This window comes from Brachyistius frenatus, unplaced genomic scaffold (assembly GCF_029030835.1).
Source record: "Brachyistius frenatus isolate BFR_SWC_R1_liver_20210118 unplaced genomic scaffold, ASM2903083v1 Contig_425, whole genome shotgun sequence".
Taxonomy (NCBI): Eukaryota; Metazoa; Chordata; class Actinopteri; family Embiotocidae; genus Brachyistius; species Brachyistius frenatus.
The window spans coordinates 137501-152992 of record NW_027211024.1 but is presented as its reverse complement, the minus strand read 5'-3'; the positions used below and the strand labels follow the sequence as shown (position 1 = coordinate 152992).

Sequence of the window (15492 nt, the reverse complement as noted above, 5' to 3'; positions counted from 1 at the left end):
ACACACACACACACACACACACACACACACACACACACAGGATTTCTACACACACAGGATTTCTAGTCTCCAACTGAATATATACAGAACATAGAAACACTAACAAAGATATCCGATGAACAAAGATATCCATGTTCTCATGTGTTTTTAACATTTTAGCTCCGTGTCACGTGTTCAAACCAAACCGGTCCAGCTAGCCTCCTCTAGGATTGTAAGTGCGTGACTATCCGTGGTGTTACGGTACGGGTGCTCAGAGCAACCAAAAAGGACCAAAAGAGACCCGACTTCACCAAATGGGTCATTTAATAGAACTAGAACAAGTAGAAACTAGATTATATTACTTATTACATGAAATTCTATTCTACGGAGCCTTGTTGTATAATTAATGATACTTTATCATCTCTTAATTTAAACACATAATGTTAAGAAGAGTTGAATAAATAAATAAATGATGCTCCATCACGATGCCGTCATCGTCCAATCAGAGCTCAAGCTGCTGAACATGTGTGCAGGTGTTACATCACTCTGTCCCAGGCGCTGGGGATGAGTATGGGCGGAGCTCCGGCCGGTCCAGCAGGAACAGGTAACGCAGCAGGTGTTCCCCGCCGTCACCTCTCGCACACGCTCTCCTTCTGTCGGCTGTAATCCAGCGTGTGTTTGCAGGGAAGACGGAGACCACCAAAGACATGGGCCGCTGCCTGGGGAAGTACGTGGTGGTGTTCAACTGCTCCGACCAGATGGACTACAGAGGACTGGGTCGCATCTACAAAGGTGTGTGTGTGTGTGTGTGTGTGTGTGTGTGTGTGTGTGTGTGTGTGTGTGTGTGTGTGTGTGTGTGTGTGTGTGTGTGTGTGTGATCCACCTCTGCTGGTGTTACTCCCTCATCTCCGTTGTTCCAAGAGTTGGTAGTGAGAGCGCCTCCTGGTGTCACAGCGCTGCTTGTGTCCGTCAGGTCTGGCCCAGTCCGGGTCCTGGGGCTGCTTCGACGAGTTCAACCGCATCGAGCTGCCCGTGCTGTCCGTCGCCGCCCAGCAGATCTACATCATCCTGCAGTGCAAGAAGAACAAGAGGAGGCAGTTCGTCTTCACCGACGGAGACGTGGTCGACATGGACCCCGACTTCGGCATCTTCCTCACCATGGTGCCTGACCTCTGACCTCGCGGAGCTCGATGCAGTTATTGTTCAGCCGTGATGTAAAAGCAGTAACAGAAGCTCCTCGTCTCTCTCCTCCAGAACCCCGGGTACGCCGGCCGCCAGGAGCTGCCCGAGAACCTGAAGATTCAGTTCCGCACGGTGGCCATGATGGTCCCGGACCGAGCCATCATCATGAGGGTCAAACTGGCCAGTGCGGGTTTCCGTGACAACCAGGTTCTCAGCAGGAAGTTCTACACCCTGTACAAGCTGTGTGAGGAGCAGCTCTCCAAGCAGGTCGGGTTCTGCTGGGAACCGGATAGTCCCCAGTTTCACATCTTTTTATCCCTGCTGTCAATCATCATCCACACCTCATCATCCTCATCCTCATGATCTTCTTTCTCCTCCTCCTCATCCTCTCTGTTGTTCCTTCACACCAGGTCCACTACGACTTCGGCCTCAGGAACATCTTGTCGGTTTTGAGGACGCTGGGCGCCGTGAAGAGGTCCAACCCGTCAGAACCAGAGCAGACGGTGGTGATGAGGGTCCTGAGAGACATGAACCTCTCCAAACTGGTGGGTTTGTCTTTTTATCATCATAATAATAATAATAAACTTTAATTCAAAAGCTAATTTTTTACAACAAACTTACAAAGTGCTTTAAATATATAAGGAGATGTATATTGGTTTAGTAGTTGATGCTGGACTGAATACTGTTCAAGGGTTTAATACCGACAGTAACCACGAGCCCCCCCGACCTCACTGTATGGAAACTGTTTGTAGTGAATCCAATGCTGAAGTGTCTGAAAGTGTAATACCATCGAGGACCACTAGAGGCGGTCTCCAGCAGACTCCCATGAAAAAGCATAAAGTTTTCTCCTGAAATACAAAGTCAGTAAATGTTCTCCAGTGTTCTGGTGGTTTTAACATTACAGCATCTGGTTTGTGTTTCAGTGTTCGTTTGTTTCAATCACACAACAATAACACCGTTGTCTGTTGTCTGTTTTTCGTGGTTGTTTAAATATTTAATAAAAAATTAAAAAAAACTTTGCACTGTTGTTTAGTTAGCTTTAATTTAATTATTCTATTTTATTTTATTCTATTTTATTGTATATATTGTGCATTTTCATATTTAATATTTTTTACTGTTATTTTATTTCTTTCCTGTATTTATAAATGCTGCTGTAGCGAAATAATTTCCCCTTGGAGATTAATAAAGTATCTATCTATCTATCTATCTATCTATCTATCTATCTATCTATCTATCTATCTATCTATCTATCTATCTATCTATCTATCTATCTATCTATCTATCTATCTATCTATCTATCTATCTATCTATCTATCTATCTATCTATCTATCTATCTATCTATCTATCTATCTATCTATCTATCTATCTATCTATCTATCTATCTATCTATCTATCTATCTATCTATCTATCTATCTATCTATCTATCTATCTATCTATCTATCTATCTACCTACCTACCTGTCTGTCTGTCTGTCTGTCTGTCTGTCTGTCTGTCTGTCTGTCTGTCTGTCTGTCTGTCTGTCTGTCTGTCTGTCTGTCTTGTCTTATCTTCAGCCCAGCTCGAAGGTTCTCGTCTGATTTCAGCATCTGTTTGATGTTGAGATCATTATTTTTATTATTGTGTGTCTGCAGGTGGACGAGGACGAGCCTCTGTTCATGAGCCTCATCAACGACCTGTTTCCCGGCATCGGTAGATTCGTCCTCCCGTCTCTGATCTCAGGTGAAACCGTGAAGTGACTTATTCCTCATCTTGTACTCATTATATCCTTTTTCATCCTCTGTAGTTCTGGATAAAGCCGGTTACCCGGACTTGGAGTCGGCCATCTTCAGTCAGGCTCAGCAGGCCGGTCTGATCCCTCATCCCCCCTGGATCCTCAAACTGGTGCAGCTCTACGAGACGCAGCAAGTCCGGCACGGTACGGAGAACACTGTGACGGTCCGGGCAGCGGCTTGCATGCTGTTAGGTGTCCAACTCGCAGACTGGATATAAAAGAGTTCGTAGGTCTGAAAAATGGTTCTGATCCAGAAGTGTCTTCAGCTGCAATACCAGCGAGTGCCACTAGAGGTCGGCTCCAAAAAGCCTCCGGCTCCATAGACTCCCATTCAACTTCTCTCATCAAATCCAAAGTGAATAAAATGTGTCCATCAGTTATCTCGGTGTTGTTAGCTAAAGTCACTCCTTCTTCTTAGTTTTCTGGAGGTCCATCTGAAAATAGTCCCTCATTCATTAGAAAAGAAGATTCAAGAAGACCTGTTTTTGGGGGCGTGTCCCAAACGAGCCAGTAGAAACCAGCTGTCCTGTGCTCCTGCAGGTATGATGACGTTGGGGCCCAGCGGCGCCGGGAAGACAGCCTGCATCCACACGCTGATGAGGGCCATGTCGGAGTGTGGCTCCGCCCACCGGGAGATGAGGATGAACCCCAAAGCCATCACGGCCGCGCAGATGTTCGGCACGCTGGACGTCACCACCAACGACTGGACGGACGGCATCTTCTCAACGCTGTGGAGGAAAACTCTGAAGGCCAAGAAGGTGGACGCACGCTCAGGAAGCCATGTTCAGTCAACATACATGAAGAAATGCACACGGAGAATCACACCGCTTCATATGACACACACATGAAGGAATACACATGCATGATAAATGTGTGTGTGTGTGTGTGTGTGTGTGTGTGTGTGTGTGTGTGTGTGTGTGTGTGTGTGTGTGTGTGTGTGTGTGTGTGTGTGTGTGTGTTAGGGGGAGTACATCTGGATCGTTCTGGACGGTCCGGTTGATGCCATCTGGATTGAGAACCTGAACTCGGTGTTGGATGACAACAGAACTCTGACGCTGGCGAACGGAGATCGGATCCCGATGGCTCCCTGCTGCAAGGTGACGTATGTGTGTCATCTGTCGTCAGCCAATCAGAAGCCGGCGTTCTGAAGGGCGTGTCCCGTTCTGTATCCAGATTGTGTTTGAGCCCCACAACATCGACAACGCGTCCCCGGCGACGGTGTCCAGGAACGGGATGGTGTTCATGAGCTCATCGGTGCTCAGCTGGAGGCCCGTCCTGCAGGCCTGGTTACAGAAACTACCGGAGCAGCAGGCCGACGCCCTGACACACTGCTTCACCTGCTGTTATCAGGTGAGGAGGAGGAGGAGGACGGAGAGGTCATGTGAGAAGGACAGGAAGTCAGTTTGTGTTTGTCTGGTTCAGGACCTGCTGGACTTTGTCTTCACTGCTGTGTCTCCCAAGATGAAGGTCCTGGAGTGTATGTACATCAGACAGACCATCGACCTGCTGCAGGTAAACTCAGGACACACTGAAGTCCTCCTCTTCCTCACAGTCCTCCTGGTGTCTTTTTTAGTGGGTTTTATATTCGTGTTTTCAGGGTTTGCTCCCAGCGGCGGAAGAGAAACAGGGTTGCCACGGTGACGTGGGTCGTCTGTTTGTGTTTGCGGTCATGTGGTCTGTGGGTGCGCTGCTGGAGCTGGACGACCGAGCCAAGATGGAGGCCTTCCTGAAGGTGCGTATGTTCCTCCCTGTTGCCACAGACAGCTTCAGGTTTTAGTCGCTGACAGGTTTCCATGTGTGTGGTGTGAAGGCCCACCGCTCGGATCTGGACCTGCCGCCCGCTCAGGAGGACCAGAACATCTTTGAGTTCACCGTCAGCGAGCAGGGACGCTGGGAGCACTGGTCCAATAAGGTCTGTTACACACTTGTCTCACCGTCCCGAGACAGATCAGGATGTGTCTCACCCCCTGAACCTGTTTGTGGTTCTGATCCAGGTCGCGGAGTACGTCTACCCCAAAGACCACGTCCCCGACTACTCGTCCATCCTGGTCCCCAACGTGGACAACGTGAGGACAGACTTCCTGATGCAGACGGTCATGAAGCAGAGGAAGGCGGTGCTCCTGATCGGAGAGCAGGGAACCGCCAAGACCGTCATGATCAACGTGAGCCAACACTGTCACGAGTCTAACTTTATTTATTTATTTATTTATTTATTTATTATTATTATTTATTTTGATTAAAGTATGTTTTTTTGTGGTAAAGTTGTGGAATCAGGAAAAAAAACAGATTTTGGTGAATAAAGTCTGTTGTATTTTGAAAGGAGACTTTATGCTGGAACATTTTCAGCAGAGATTCTGGGAATTTTGCAAAATTACAAGCTGCTGTAAATATTGCGTAGATTGCTTAAAGTTCACGTTAATCATTGATTACAACCTCACGACTTCCTGGAGCGACCGAGTGTGGTCTCCGGCTTCCCCTGCAGGGCCACACCGGGAAGCTCGACCCGGAGCGCCACCTCAGTAAGACGCTGAACTTCTCGTCGGCCACGCTGCCCGGCATGTTCCAGAGGACCGTGGAGAGCTACATCGACAAGCGGATGGGCGCCACCTACGGGCCGCCGGCCGGGCGCAGGATGACCGTGTTCATCGACGACATCAACATGCCCGTGATCAACGAATGGGGAGACCAGGTGGGTCGAGCGGTTCCTCTGTACCTGATCCTTTCACTTTGAAACCCAACCTGAAATCTAATTTTTGCTCGCTGCCTCGTCCCTTCAGCTCCTTGATGTTTGTCCCCGCCTCCGTCTCACACAGATAACCAATGAGATCGTGCGTCAGCTGATGGAGCAGGGAGGCTTCTACAGCTTGGATCGTCCAGGAGAGTTCATCAGCGTGGTGGATGTTCAGGTGACGTCTTCCTTCTGGGTCTAACACTCCAGCTGATCTGCACTCAAACACTCTAACTAACACAACCACAGGAGAGGAGTCAATACAAGTAGAATATTTCTGCAGGATTATTATCACAGGAAGTCAGCACACATCATAGTCTTTATCAAGTTGTAGTTAAAACAATATATTTTTCCTTCCATTTGCAAATTTAACAATTAAAAAAATGCAAAAGCAAATATTTTTGACCCAAACAGTGAAATACTGGACATGTTCAGGTGTTCCTAATAAAGTGGCCCACAGCTCTGTGTCCTCCCACTGAATCATCAGTGAAGTGTGGAGGAGGTGTCCAGCCAGCTGTGCGAGTGACGTGTTCAATGACCTTTGCACCTCTCCAGCTAGTGGCGGCCATGATCCACCCGGGCGGCGGCCGCAACGACGTCCCTCAGCGCCTGAAGCGTCAGTTCTCCATCTTCAACTGCACGCTGCCCTCCGACTCCTCCATCGACAAGATCTTCGGCAGCGTGGCTCGGGGACACTTCTGCCCGGAGAGAGGCTTCCCCGGCGCCGTGTGTGAGCTCGCCGCCGCCCTTGTGCCCACCAGCAGGCGGGTGTGGCAGGCGGTGAAGGCCAAGGTACCTCTCAGGAGTTCTGTTCCTCTGGTCACTCTCTTTGGATCTTATCAAACTTACTGTGTGCATGTTTTTAAATTAGTTTTTTAATCAGTTCATTTGAGTGATGTAGGTTTTTATTGTTCACATTTTATATTGTTCCTGAATGGGAGCATGAGGACTCCTGATGGGGATCATTATAATGACCTCAGAGCTGCTTCCCGTATTATTTTGAATATATTTATGTGATGAAGTCAGTCAGGACGCTTTTCATTACACAGTATGTAATTTATTATCAGAAAATGAAGTGTGGTAAACATTCGTTATCGGTCTGTGCTTTAGATGATCAAATCCTGCAGCAACCTCCAAAATGAAATCACAGTTTAACAGATTTAATACTTTCCTGCTTTTATTCTGAAGGCTAGATGTTTGTCCCAGAAGTAGCGACACTGTCTGTCAGAACAGGTGCTTTGACTGGTTGACCGCTCGTCTTCTCTGTGTCCTCAGATGTTACCGTCTCCGGCCAAGTTTCACTACGTCTTCAACCTGCGGGACCTGAGCAGAATCTGGCAGGTAGACAACCTCCTCACCGCTTTCCTCTCAGTCATCCAACCTCAATGTGTGTGTGTGTGTGTGTGTGTGTGTGTGTGTGTGTGTGTGTGTGTGTGTGTGTGTGTGTGTGTGTGTGTGTGTGTGTGTGTGTGTGTGTGTGTGTGTGTGTGTGTGTGTCTCTCTCTCAGGGCGTCCTGACGGTGCAGTCGGAGGTGTGTCAGAGCCCTCAGATCCTCTCGGCTCTCCTCCATCACGAATGTTGTCGAGTGATCGCCGACCGGTTCGTCGACGCCAGCGACAGACGCACGTTCAGCTGCATCATGGAGAAGGTGTGTGTGTGTGTGTGCGTGTGCGTGTGCGTGTGCGTGTGCGAGTGCGTGTGCGAGTGCGAGTGCGTGTGCGAGTGCGAGTGCGTGTGCGAGTGCGTGTGCGTGTGCGAGTGCGTGTGTGCTGCGTTGGTTCTCATTCGTCCGTCTGTAACTCGGTGCAGTTCTTTCATTGTTTCCTCCGGCCCTCCTCAGATCACAGTGGAGGATCATGGGAGATCTCTGACTGAGCACGCTCAGTGGGACAGCTGCTTTGTGGACTTCCTGCGTGAAGCTCCGGAGGCGACGGGCGACGAAGCAGAAGGAGCAGAGCTGGAGGCCCCGAAGGTCTCTGAGCGGCCGACACCTTTTATTCTGATTTGTTTATAATTCTTTGATTAAACTAAAAGTATTTTTCCATCAACACTGATTCTGTATATTTCACACTACATAAAAAAAAGAAAGAAGAAAAGAAGACCTGCAGCGTTCAGGATTCACAGTATTCATATGATCAGTGATTCATGTCATCTGGAGTATGATCAAAGTGGATCTGATTGACAGGTGTACGAGCCAATCCCGTCGCTGGATGCTCTGGCAGAGCGTCTGTCTGTTTTCCAGCAGCAGTACAACGAGGCGGTGAGAGGCGGAGCTATGGACCTGGTCTTCTTCAAGGTAACCACGACGATCGGCTGAGTGTGACCGACACGTGTCCCTGCTGATTCACCGCTGTGTCCTCTGTCCAACGGCAGGACGCCATGACTCACCTGATGAGGATCTCTCGCATCCTGAGGACGCCACAGGGGAACGCCCTGCTGGTCGGGGTCGGGGGGTCGGGCAAGCAGAGTCTGACCAGGCTCGCGTCCTTCATCGCCGGATACCAAACCTTCCAGATCACACTGACCAGGTCAGAAACACCTCTGGGACGGACCAGCTCATTGGACCAGTGATCAATAACAGGAGATGATAAAGAGTGTGTGTGTGTGTGTGTGTGTGTGTGTGTGTGTGTGTGTGTGTGTGTGTGTGTGTGTGTGTGTGTGTGTGTGTGTGTGTGTGTGTGTGTGTGTGTGTGTGTGTGTGTCCTGCAGGTCGTACAGCTGCAGTAACCTGCTGGAGGATCTGAAGTCTCTGTATCGTATCGCTGGTCAACGAGGAAAAGGAGTGACGTTCGTGTTCAGCGACAACGACATCAAAGACGAAGCCTTCCTGGGTACCGAAGTTCACTCGCTGTCTGTAGGACGATGACCTCAGCAGGGGTCGTTCCCCTCCCACGTCCCCGTTCATGCTGTCGGACAGAACAAACTGAGGATTGATGGGTTCTTAGAGTTTTACTGAAAGTGAAAATGAAAAGTTTAGAGGATGGGGAGGTTAGATTCAGATGTTCTGTGTCCTGGTGATGGAGGTAGAGGAGAGGTCTCCCAAATCACTGCAGAGGAAGAGCACATATTTTCAACTCTTATTTTGAAAATCCTGATCCTACCCTGACTTTCCCTCTGCTACAGAATACATGAACAACGTCCTGGCGAGCGGGGAACTTTCCAACTTGTTTGCTCGTGACGAGCTGGACGACATCACTCAGGATCTGATTCCCGTCATGAAACGGCAGCACCCCCGCCGACCTCCGACCCTAGAAAACCTCTACGACTTCTTCCTGTCCCGAGTGCGCAGTAACCTCCACGTGGTCCTGTGCTTCTCGCCGGTCGGGGAGAAGTTTCGGACTCGTGCCCTAAAGGTTACCTTTGTAGAAGCAATTAAAAAAAATGCCTGACCTTTGACCCGCTGTCTCATCACTGACCCCTGACCTCTGAACAGTTCCCAGGTCTGATCTCGGGCTGCACCGTGGACTGGTTCCAGCGCTGGCCTCGGGACGCCCTGATCGCCGTCTCGCATCACTTCCTGTCTCGGTACCAGGACCTCCGTTGCTCAGAGGACGTGAAGCAGAGCGTGGTGGTTACCATGGGAACCTTCCAGGTAGCGCTCACACCGAGATCAGGTGAGCACTTGTCAGTGCGCGTCGCCTCCACCAATCACGCGGCCGATGTTCTCCCGCAGGACGTGGTGGCGGAGAAATGCAGCGAGTACTTCGAACGTTTCCGCCGCCAAACGTTTGTGACGCCGAAGTCCTACCTGTCCTTCATCGACGGCTACAAGATCATATACAGTGAGAAGATCGCTCACGTCGGCACGCTGGCTGAGCGCATGAGGACAGGTGAGGTTGGGGGGGCGGGGCTTCACGTCGACCAGGTCGGACCTGGAGGTGGACTCTTTGTGACGGAGCTGTTTGTCCTTCGCAGGTCTGTGTAAACTGATGGAGGCGGAGCAGTCGGTGTCTCGGCTCTCTGACGAGCTGGTGGAGAAGGAGAAGGAGCTCGCCGTCGCCTCCCAGAGGGCAGACGAAGTCCTGCAGGAGGTCACCGCCAAGGCTCAGGCAGCTGAAAAGGTCAGACACAAAACAGACAGATGTTTCCTGTCAGATAGAACTCAGACAGATGTTTAGGGTACTACTCTGTCTCTCCAGGTGAAGCAGCAGGTGCAGAAGGTGAAGGATAAAGCTCAGCTCATCGTTGTCGAGATCGAAGCCGATAAAACGGCAGCAGAGTCCAAACTGGAGGCAGCGAAACCAGCAATGAAGGCTGCTGAGGCTGCACTGCAGGTCACACACACACACACACTCTCTCTCACACACACACACACACACACACACACACACACACACACACACACACACACACAGATGTTCTCCTCTGTGCTGAACCTGCTGAGCTCTTGTTTGACCAGCAGGGGGCGTTTGAAGAACAGCAGCATGTTTTGATGGGAGAAGATCCGTCACTGAGCTCTGTTCCGGTTTGAATATCTGCCAACTTATCAGAGGAGATCCTGAGTTTTTGGACCTTCTTCTTTCCGTGTCCACAGACCATCAAACCGGCCGACATCGCCACGGTGAGGAAGCTGCAGAAACCCCCACATCTCATCATGAGGATCATGGACGCCGTGCTGCTGCTCTTCCAGAGGAAGGTTCGCCGTCAGGAGCCTCGTTAGCTCTTAAATTTGCTCGGTGTCGAAGCCTCAGTGGAAAATAAACACCTCCGGACTTCAGATGTTCCCTTGTCTCACTTCTTCTCCCTCGCTGGTGTCTGGCAGGTGGAGCCGATGGCTGCGGACGCCGAGCGACCTTGTCCACGACCTTCGTGGGCCGAAGCCATGAAGCTGATGCAGAACTCAGCCTTCCTCAGCATGCTGCTCAACTTCAGCAAGGTCTCACACACACACGCACGCGCACGCACGCACGCACGCACGCACACACACACACACACACACACACACACACACACACACACACACACACACACACACACACACACACACACACACACAAAGAGGGAAACTCCCTTCTCATGGTGTCACACTGCAGCCGCCACCTGTTGGATGGGCCGGGCCCTGTGTGTGTTACATACCTGCTAAGCTGTGGATTAGTGGAGCTGGCAGTGATTCTTCGTCTGCCCCCGTGTGTGTGTGTGTGTGTGTGTGTGTGTGTGTGTGTGTGTGTGTGTGTGTGTGTGTGTGTGTGTGTGTGTGTGTGTGTGTGTGTGTGTGTGTGTGTGTGTGTGTGTGTGTGTGTGTGTGTGTGTGTGTGTGTGTGTGTGTGTGTGTGTGTGTGTGCAGGACTCCATCACTGAGGAGGTGGTGGAGCTGCTCTCTCCCTACCTGAACATGGACGACTACAACATGGAGTCGGCCAAGAGGATCTGTGGGAACGTGGCGGGTCTCTGCTCCTGGACTCTGGCCATGGTGGACTTCTTCAGCATCAACAAGGAGGTGCTGCCTCTCAAGGTACACACAGCAGAGAGGGGTTACCACAGCAACGAGATGCTGTCACAGCCAAGATACAGACTGTGTGTTTGTGTCTGTGTGTATAAATGTGTGTGTGTGTGTGTGTGTGTGTGTGTGTGTGTGTGTGTGTGTGTGTGTGTGTGTGTGTGTGTGTGTGTGTGTGTGTGTGTGTATTAATGTGTGTGTGCAGGCTAACCTGGCCCTGCAGGAGGCCCGTCTGCTGGTGGCTCAGGTTGAACTGAGTAAAGCTCAGGAGCAGCTGGACTCCAAGCAGCAGGAGCTGGACGCGGTGCAGGTGACCAACGCTGCTCTGGAGTTTGTATCTCCTCTCTCTTCCTGTTTGTATGAACATGTTGTTAAAAGTGTTGTTCTGTTGTGAACCTGAGGCGCTCTACGATGCTGCCATGAAGGAGAAGCAGGACCTGCAGGACGACGCCCACACCTGCCGACGCAAGATGTCCAACGCCACCGCTCTGATCGACGGGCTGGGAGGAGAGAAGGTAGCAGCTCCCTTCATCCATCTGACCTTCATCCATCTATCTGACCTTTAGTCCATCCATCCTCTGGTCTGGTTCTGTTTCAGGTCCGTTGGACTGACAGCAGCACCGGGTTCCAGACTCAGATCCATCACCTGGTAGGGGACGTCCTCCTGTCCACGGGCTTCTTGTCCTACGCCGGTCCCTTCAACCAGGAGTACCGCAGCCTGCTGCTGGAGCTGTGGAAGAAGGAGATGGAGGAGAGGCTCCTCCCCTTCAGTCCTGTAAGAAGTCAGCTGACTCTGCTGAATGTCCTCGTGCAGGACAGTCTCTGACCGAATGTCCCGTGCAGGACCTGGACGTGATCGGCCTGCTGGTGGACAACGCCACGGTGGGCGAGTGGACGCTGCAGGGTTTACCCAGCGACGACCTGTCCATCCAGAACGGCATCGTGGTGACCAAGGCGTCCCGCTACCCGCTGCTCATCGACCCCCAGGGCCAGGGCAAGACCTGGATCCACAACCGGGAGCGGGACCAGCAGCTGCAGGCGAGGACGGACGAGGAGGGGACGCAGGACGTCTCATAACTCTGCTGCTGTCCTAACTGTCTCTGACCTCCTTCTGTCCTCAGGTGACGTCTCTGAACCACAAGTATTTCCGCTCCCACCTGGAGGACAGTCTGTCTCTGGGGCGTCCCCTGCTGCTGGAGGACGTGGGGGAGGAGCTGGACCCCGTCCTGGACCACATCCTGGATAAGAACTACATCAAGTCCGGATCTACGTATAAGGTGAGACACTCGGAGACACATGTAGACATACGGAGACACACAGAGACAAACATAGACACACGGAGACAAACATAGACACTCGGAGACATACGGAGACAAACACAGACACTCTGAGACATACGGAGACAAACACAGACACTCGGCGACACACGGAGACAAACGTAGACACATGGAGACACTCAGAGACACACGGAGACAAACATGGACACACGGACACAAACATAGACACACGGAGACAAACATGGACACACGGACACAAACATAGACACACGGAGACAAACATGGACACACGGACACAAACATAGACAAACATGGACAAACATAGACAAACATGGACACACGGACACAAACATAGACACACAGAGACAAACATAGACACACGGAGACAAACATAGACACACAGAAACAAACATAGACGCACGGACACAAACATAGACAAACATGGACACACAGAGACAAACATAGACACACGGAGACACTCCTTCCTCCTCTCCTCCTCCTCCCCCTCCTCTTCCTCTTCTTCCTCCAGGTGAAGGTTGGAGATAAGGAGGTGGACGTGATGAAGGGCTTCACCCTCTACATCACCACCAAGCTGTCCAACCCGGCGTACAGCCCCGAGGTCAGCGCCAGGACGGCCGTGGTGGACTTCACCGTGACCCAGCGGGGTCTGGAGGACCAGCTGCTGGGCCGGGTCATCCAGCTGGAGAAGCAGGTCGCCGTGGCAACACACACACACACACACGCACACGCACACACGCACACACAGCGCCACTTCATCAGTTAGTTAGTTTGAATACAATGATGAGGAACCCAGCTGACGTGGTCTCTGTGCTCCAACCAGGAGCTGGAGGCGGAGCGTGTGAAGCTGCTGGAGGAGGTGACGTCCAACAAGAGGAGGATGCAGGAGCTGGAGGACAGTCTTCTGCTGAGGCTGACCAGCACCGAGGGCTCCCTGGTGGAGGACCAGTCTCTGATCGAGGTTCTGAGGGTCACCAAGACCACGGCGCAGGAGGTGCTGCCGGCCGCCTCCTCTGTTCTCTACCGACCGGCCCGAACCACGTCACAGCTCATCCTCTTGTGTTCCAGGTGAGGGAGAAGCTGTCGGTCGCCGCGGAGACGGAGGTGAAGATCAACCGGGCCAGGGAGGAGTACCGGCCGGTGGCCACCAGGGGGAGCATCCTGTACTTCCTGATTGTGGAGATGTCGCTGGTGAACATCATGTACCAGACGTCGCTGCGGCAGTTCCTCGGGCTCTTCGACTCGTCCATGCAGAACTCGGCCAAGTCGCAGCTCACCTCCAAACGCATCGGCAGCATCATCGGCTTCCTCACCGACCAGGTGACGTCGGCCTCATGGCCCCCGGGCCGGACCGCAGACCGGGCCTGGACCTGGTTCTGACTGTTAGAGGTGAGTGGGTCTGTGAGTGACGGGCTGTGTCTCCTCCTCAGGTGTTCTGTTACACCTCCAGAGGTCTCTACGAGGAACACAAGCTGCTCTTCACTCTGCTGCTGGCGCTGAAGGTGGACCTGCAGGCTCGGAACGTCTCGCACCCCGAGGTGCTCACCTTCATCAAAGGTCACTCCTCCTCCTCCTCCTGCGTCTCCGTCCATGTCCACGCTCAGTTCTGGTTAAAGCTCGTCTCTGTGTGCAGGCGGTGCCGCTCTGGACCTGAACTCTGCAGAGTCTAAACCCCGGCGCTGGATCCTGGACCAGACCTGGCTGAACCTGGTGCAGCTGTCGGGCCTGCCAGCGTTCACCCAGATCCTGACCCAGGTCAGAGTCCACGACACCTCGGAGCGGGCCGAGCCGGACCGCGCAGACCTCCAGAACTCACGTCTCTGTGTGTCCAGGTGAACCAGAACGAGCGGGCCTGGAGGACCTGGTTCGACCATCCGGCACCGGAGGACGCTGCGCTGCCCGACGGGTACGAGGAGAAGCTCGACGCCTTCCGGAAGCTTCTGCTCATCCGGAGCTGGTGTCCCGACCGGACCATCGCTCAGGTCCGGTGGTTCTCCGCTGACAGACGCAGATGATGTCATTGTGTGATGTCATGTGTGATGTCATGTGTCATGCTAACAGCAGCGCGTGCTGTCGTGCAGGCGCGGCGCTACATCTCCGAGTCTCTGGGACAGCAGTACGCTGAAGGTCCGGTTCTGGACCTGGACGCCATGCTGGCAGAGAGCGACAGCAGGACGCCGATGGTCTGTCTGCTGTCGATGGGCTCCGACCCGACCGAGAACATCGAGAGACTCGCCAAGAACAAGGTGATCCACGGTTGAAGGAAGGAAATGACTCATAGAAATAATGAATGAAAGGACAGAAAGACATGAAAAGGTCCAGAAAGGACTGAAAGATATTTAATGGATCCATGTGCTGTTGGGTTGGACTCCATTTAATGGATTCTTAATAACCGCGTTAACTTTTTAAATTAGCTTTTAAAATGTTTTTTTCTGCAGACAGCTTTCATTTGAACATCCTAATAGAATAACAGTGAGACATTATGAACGATGACTCGCCTGTCGTCTGCCTGCAGGGGGCGCCGTGCCGTCCCATCTCCATGGGACAAGGCCAGGAGGTTCACGCTCGCAGGCTATTGGCCAACAGCATGACGGACGGCGGCTGGCTCCTCCTCCAGAACTGCCACCTGGGTCTGGACTTCCTGGACGAGCTGCTGGAGACCGTCACCGCGGCGACGCCAGAGAGCGCGCACAGAGGTTTCCGGGTGTGGCTGACGACTGACGTGCACCCCAGGTATCTGATTGGCGGTTCCGTATGTGGGCGGGTCCATGTGGACTTCAGGCTCCATCTTTACATGTGTGTGTTCGTGAACAGGTTCCCCATCACGTTCCTCCAGTCCTCCATCAAGTTCACCAACGAACCTCCTCTCGGTAGGAACTTCTGTTTTCATTCAGATCCTTCAGTTGGTCCACGTCTTCTCTGATCTGATTTACAGACACATTATTCACTAAAGAAATGATCCTCAGTTTCTTCCTGCTCGTTTATAAATTCATGTTTACGAGGGTGAATCACAAAGAGATGCTGCTGCGTGCACATGGAGGTCAGAGAGGCTGTGACCTCCATCAGGAAGTATTCAAAGTTAAATGTTAACGTGACC

At 52.0% G+C, this 15492-nt stretch overlaps 1 protein-coding gene across 1 annotated transcript in view; it reads left to right on the top strand.

The window, feature by feature from the left end:
- dnah5l (dynein, axonemal, heavy chain 5 like) overlaps positions 1–15492 on the top strand; it is a 43851-nt gene that overhangs the window by 19502 nt on the left and 8857 nt on the right. The window contains exons 47-91 of the mRNA XM_069725465.1: positions 513–583; positions 664–771; positions 953–1140; positions 1234–1428; positions 1572–1706; positions 2795–2852; positions 2947–3078; positions 3475–3692; positions 3897–4031; positions 4108–4284; positions 4357–4446; positions 4532–4666; positions 4745–4846; positions 4929–5096; positions 5417–5623; positions 5748–5840; positions 6218–6454; positions 6938–7003; positions 7171–7311; positions 7504–7635; positions 7849–7959; positions 8037–8191; positions 8373–8494; positions 8787–9016; positions 9097–9255; positions 9337–9493; positions 9579–9724; positions 9803–9937; positions 10198–10299; positions 10426–10539; positions 10948–11115; positions 11306–11410; positions 11502–11615; positions 11699–11875; positions 11944–12138; positions 12222–12377; positions 12907–13089; positions 13219–13389; positions 13464–13715; positions 13826–13952; positions 14029–14150; positions 14228–14377; positions 14477–14641; positions 14911–15128; positions 15210–15265. Coding sequence (XP_069581566.1) covers positions 513–583; positions 664–771; positions 953–1140; positions 1234–1428; positions 1572–1706; positions 2795–2852; positions 2947–3078; positions 3475–3692; positions 3897–4031; positions 4108–4284; positions 4357–4446; positions 4532–4666; positions 4745–4846; positions 4929–5096; positions 5417–5623; positions 5748–5840; positions 6218–6454; positions 6938–7003; positions 7171–7311; positions 7504–7635; positions 7849–7959; positions 8037–8191; positions 8373–8494; positions 8787–9016; positions 9097–9255; positions 9337–9493; positions 9579–9724; positions 9803–9937; positions 10198–10299; positions 10426–10539; positions 10948–11115; positions 11306–11410; positions 11502–11615; positions 11699–11875; positions 11944–12138; positions 12222–12377; positions 12907–13089; positions 13219–13389; positions 13464–13715; positions 13826–13952; positions 14029–14150; positions 14228–14377; positions 14477–14641; positions 14911–15128; positions 15210–15265 — 6578 coding nt within the window. The remainder of the gene's footprint in view (positions 1–512; positions 584–663; positions 772–952; positions 1141–1233; positions 1429–1571; positions 1707–2794; positions 2853–2946; positions 3079–3474; positions 3693–3896; positions 4032–4107; positions 4285–4356; positions 4447–4531; positions 4667–4744; positions 4847–4928; positions 5097–5416; positions 5624–5747; positions 5841–6217; positions 6455–6937; positions 7004–7170; positions 7312–7503; positions 7636–7848; positions 7960–8036; positions 8192–8372; positions 8495–8786; positions 9017–9096; positions 9256–9336; positions 9494–9578; positions 9725–9802; positions 9938–10197; positions 10300–10425; positions 10540–10947; positions 11116–11305; positions 11411–11501; positions 11616–11698; positions 11876–11943; positions 12139–12221; positions 12378–12906; positions 13090–13218; positions 13390–13463; positions 13716–13825; positions 13953–14028; positions 14151–14227; positions 14378–14476; positions 14642–14910; positions 15129–15209; positions 15266–15492) is intronic.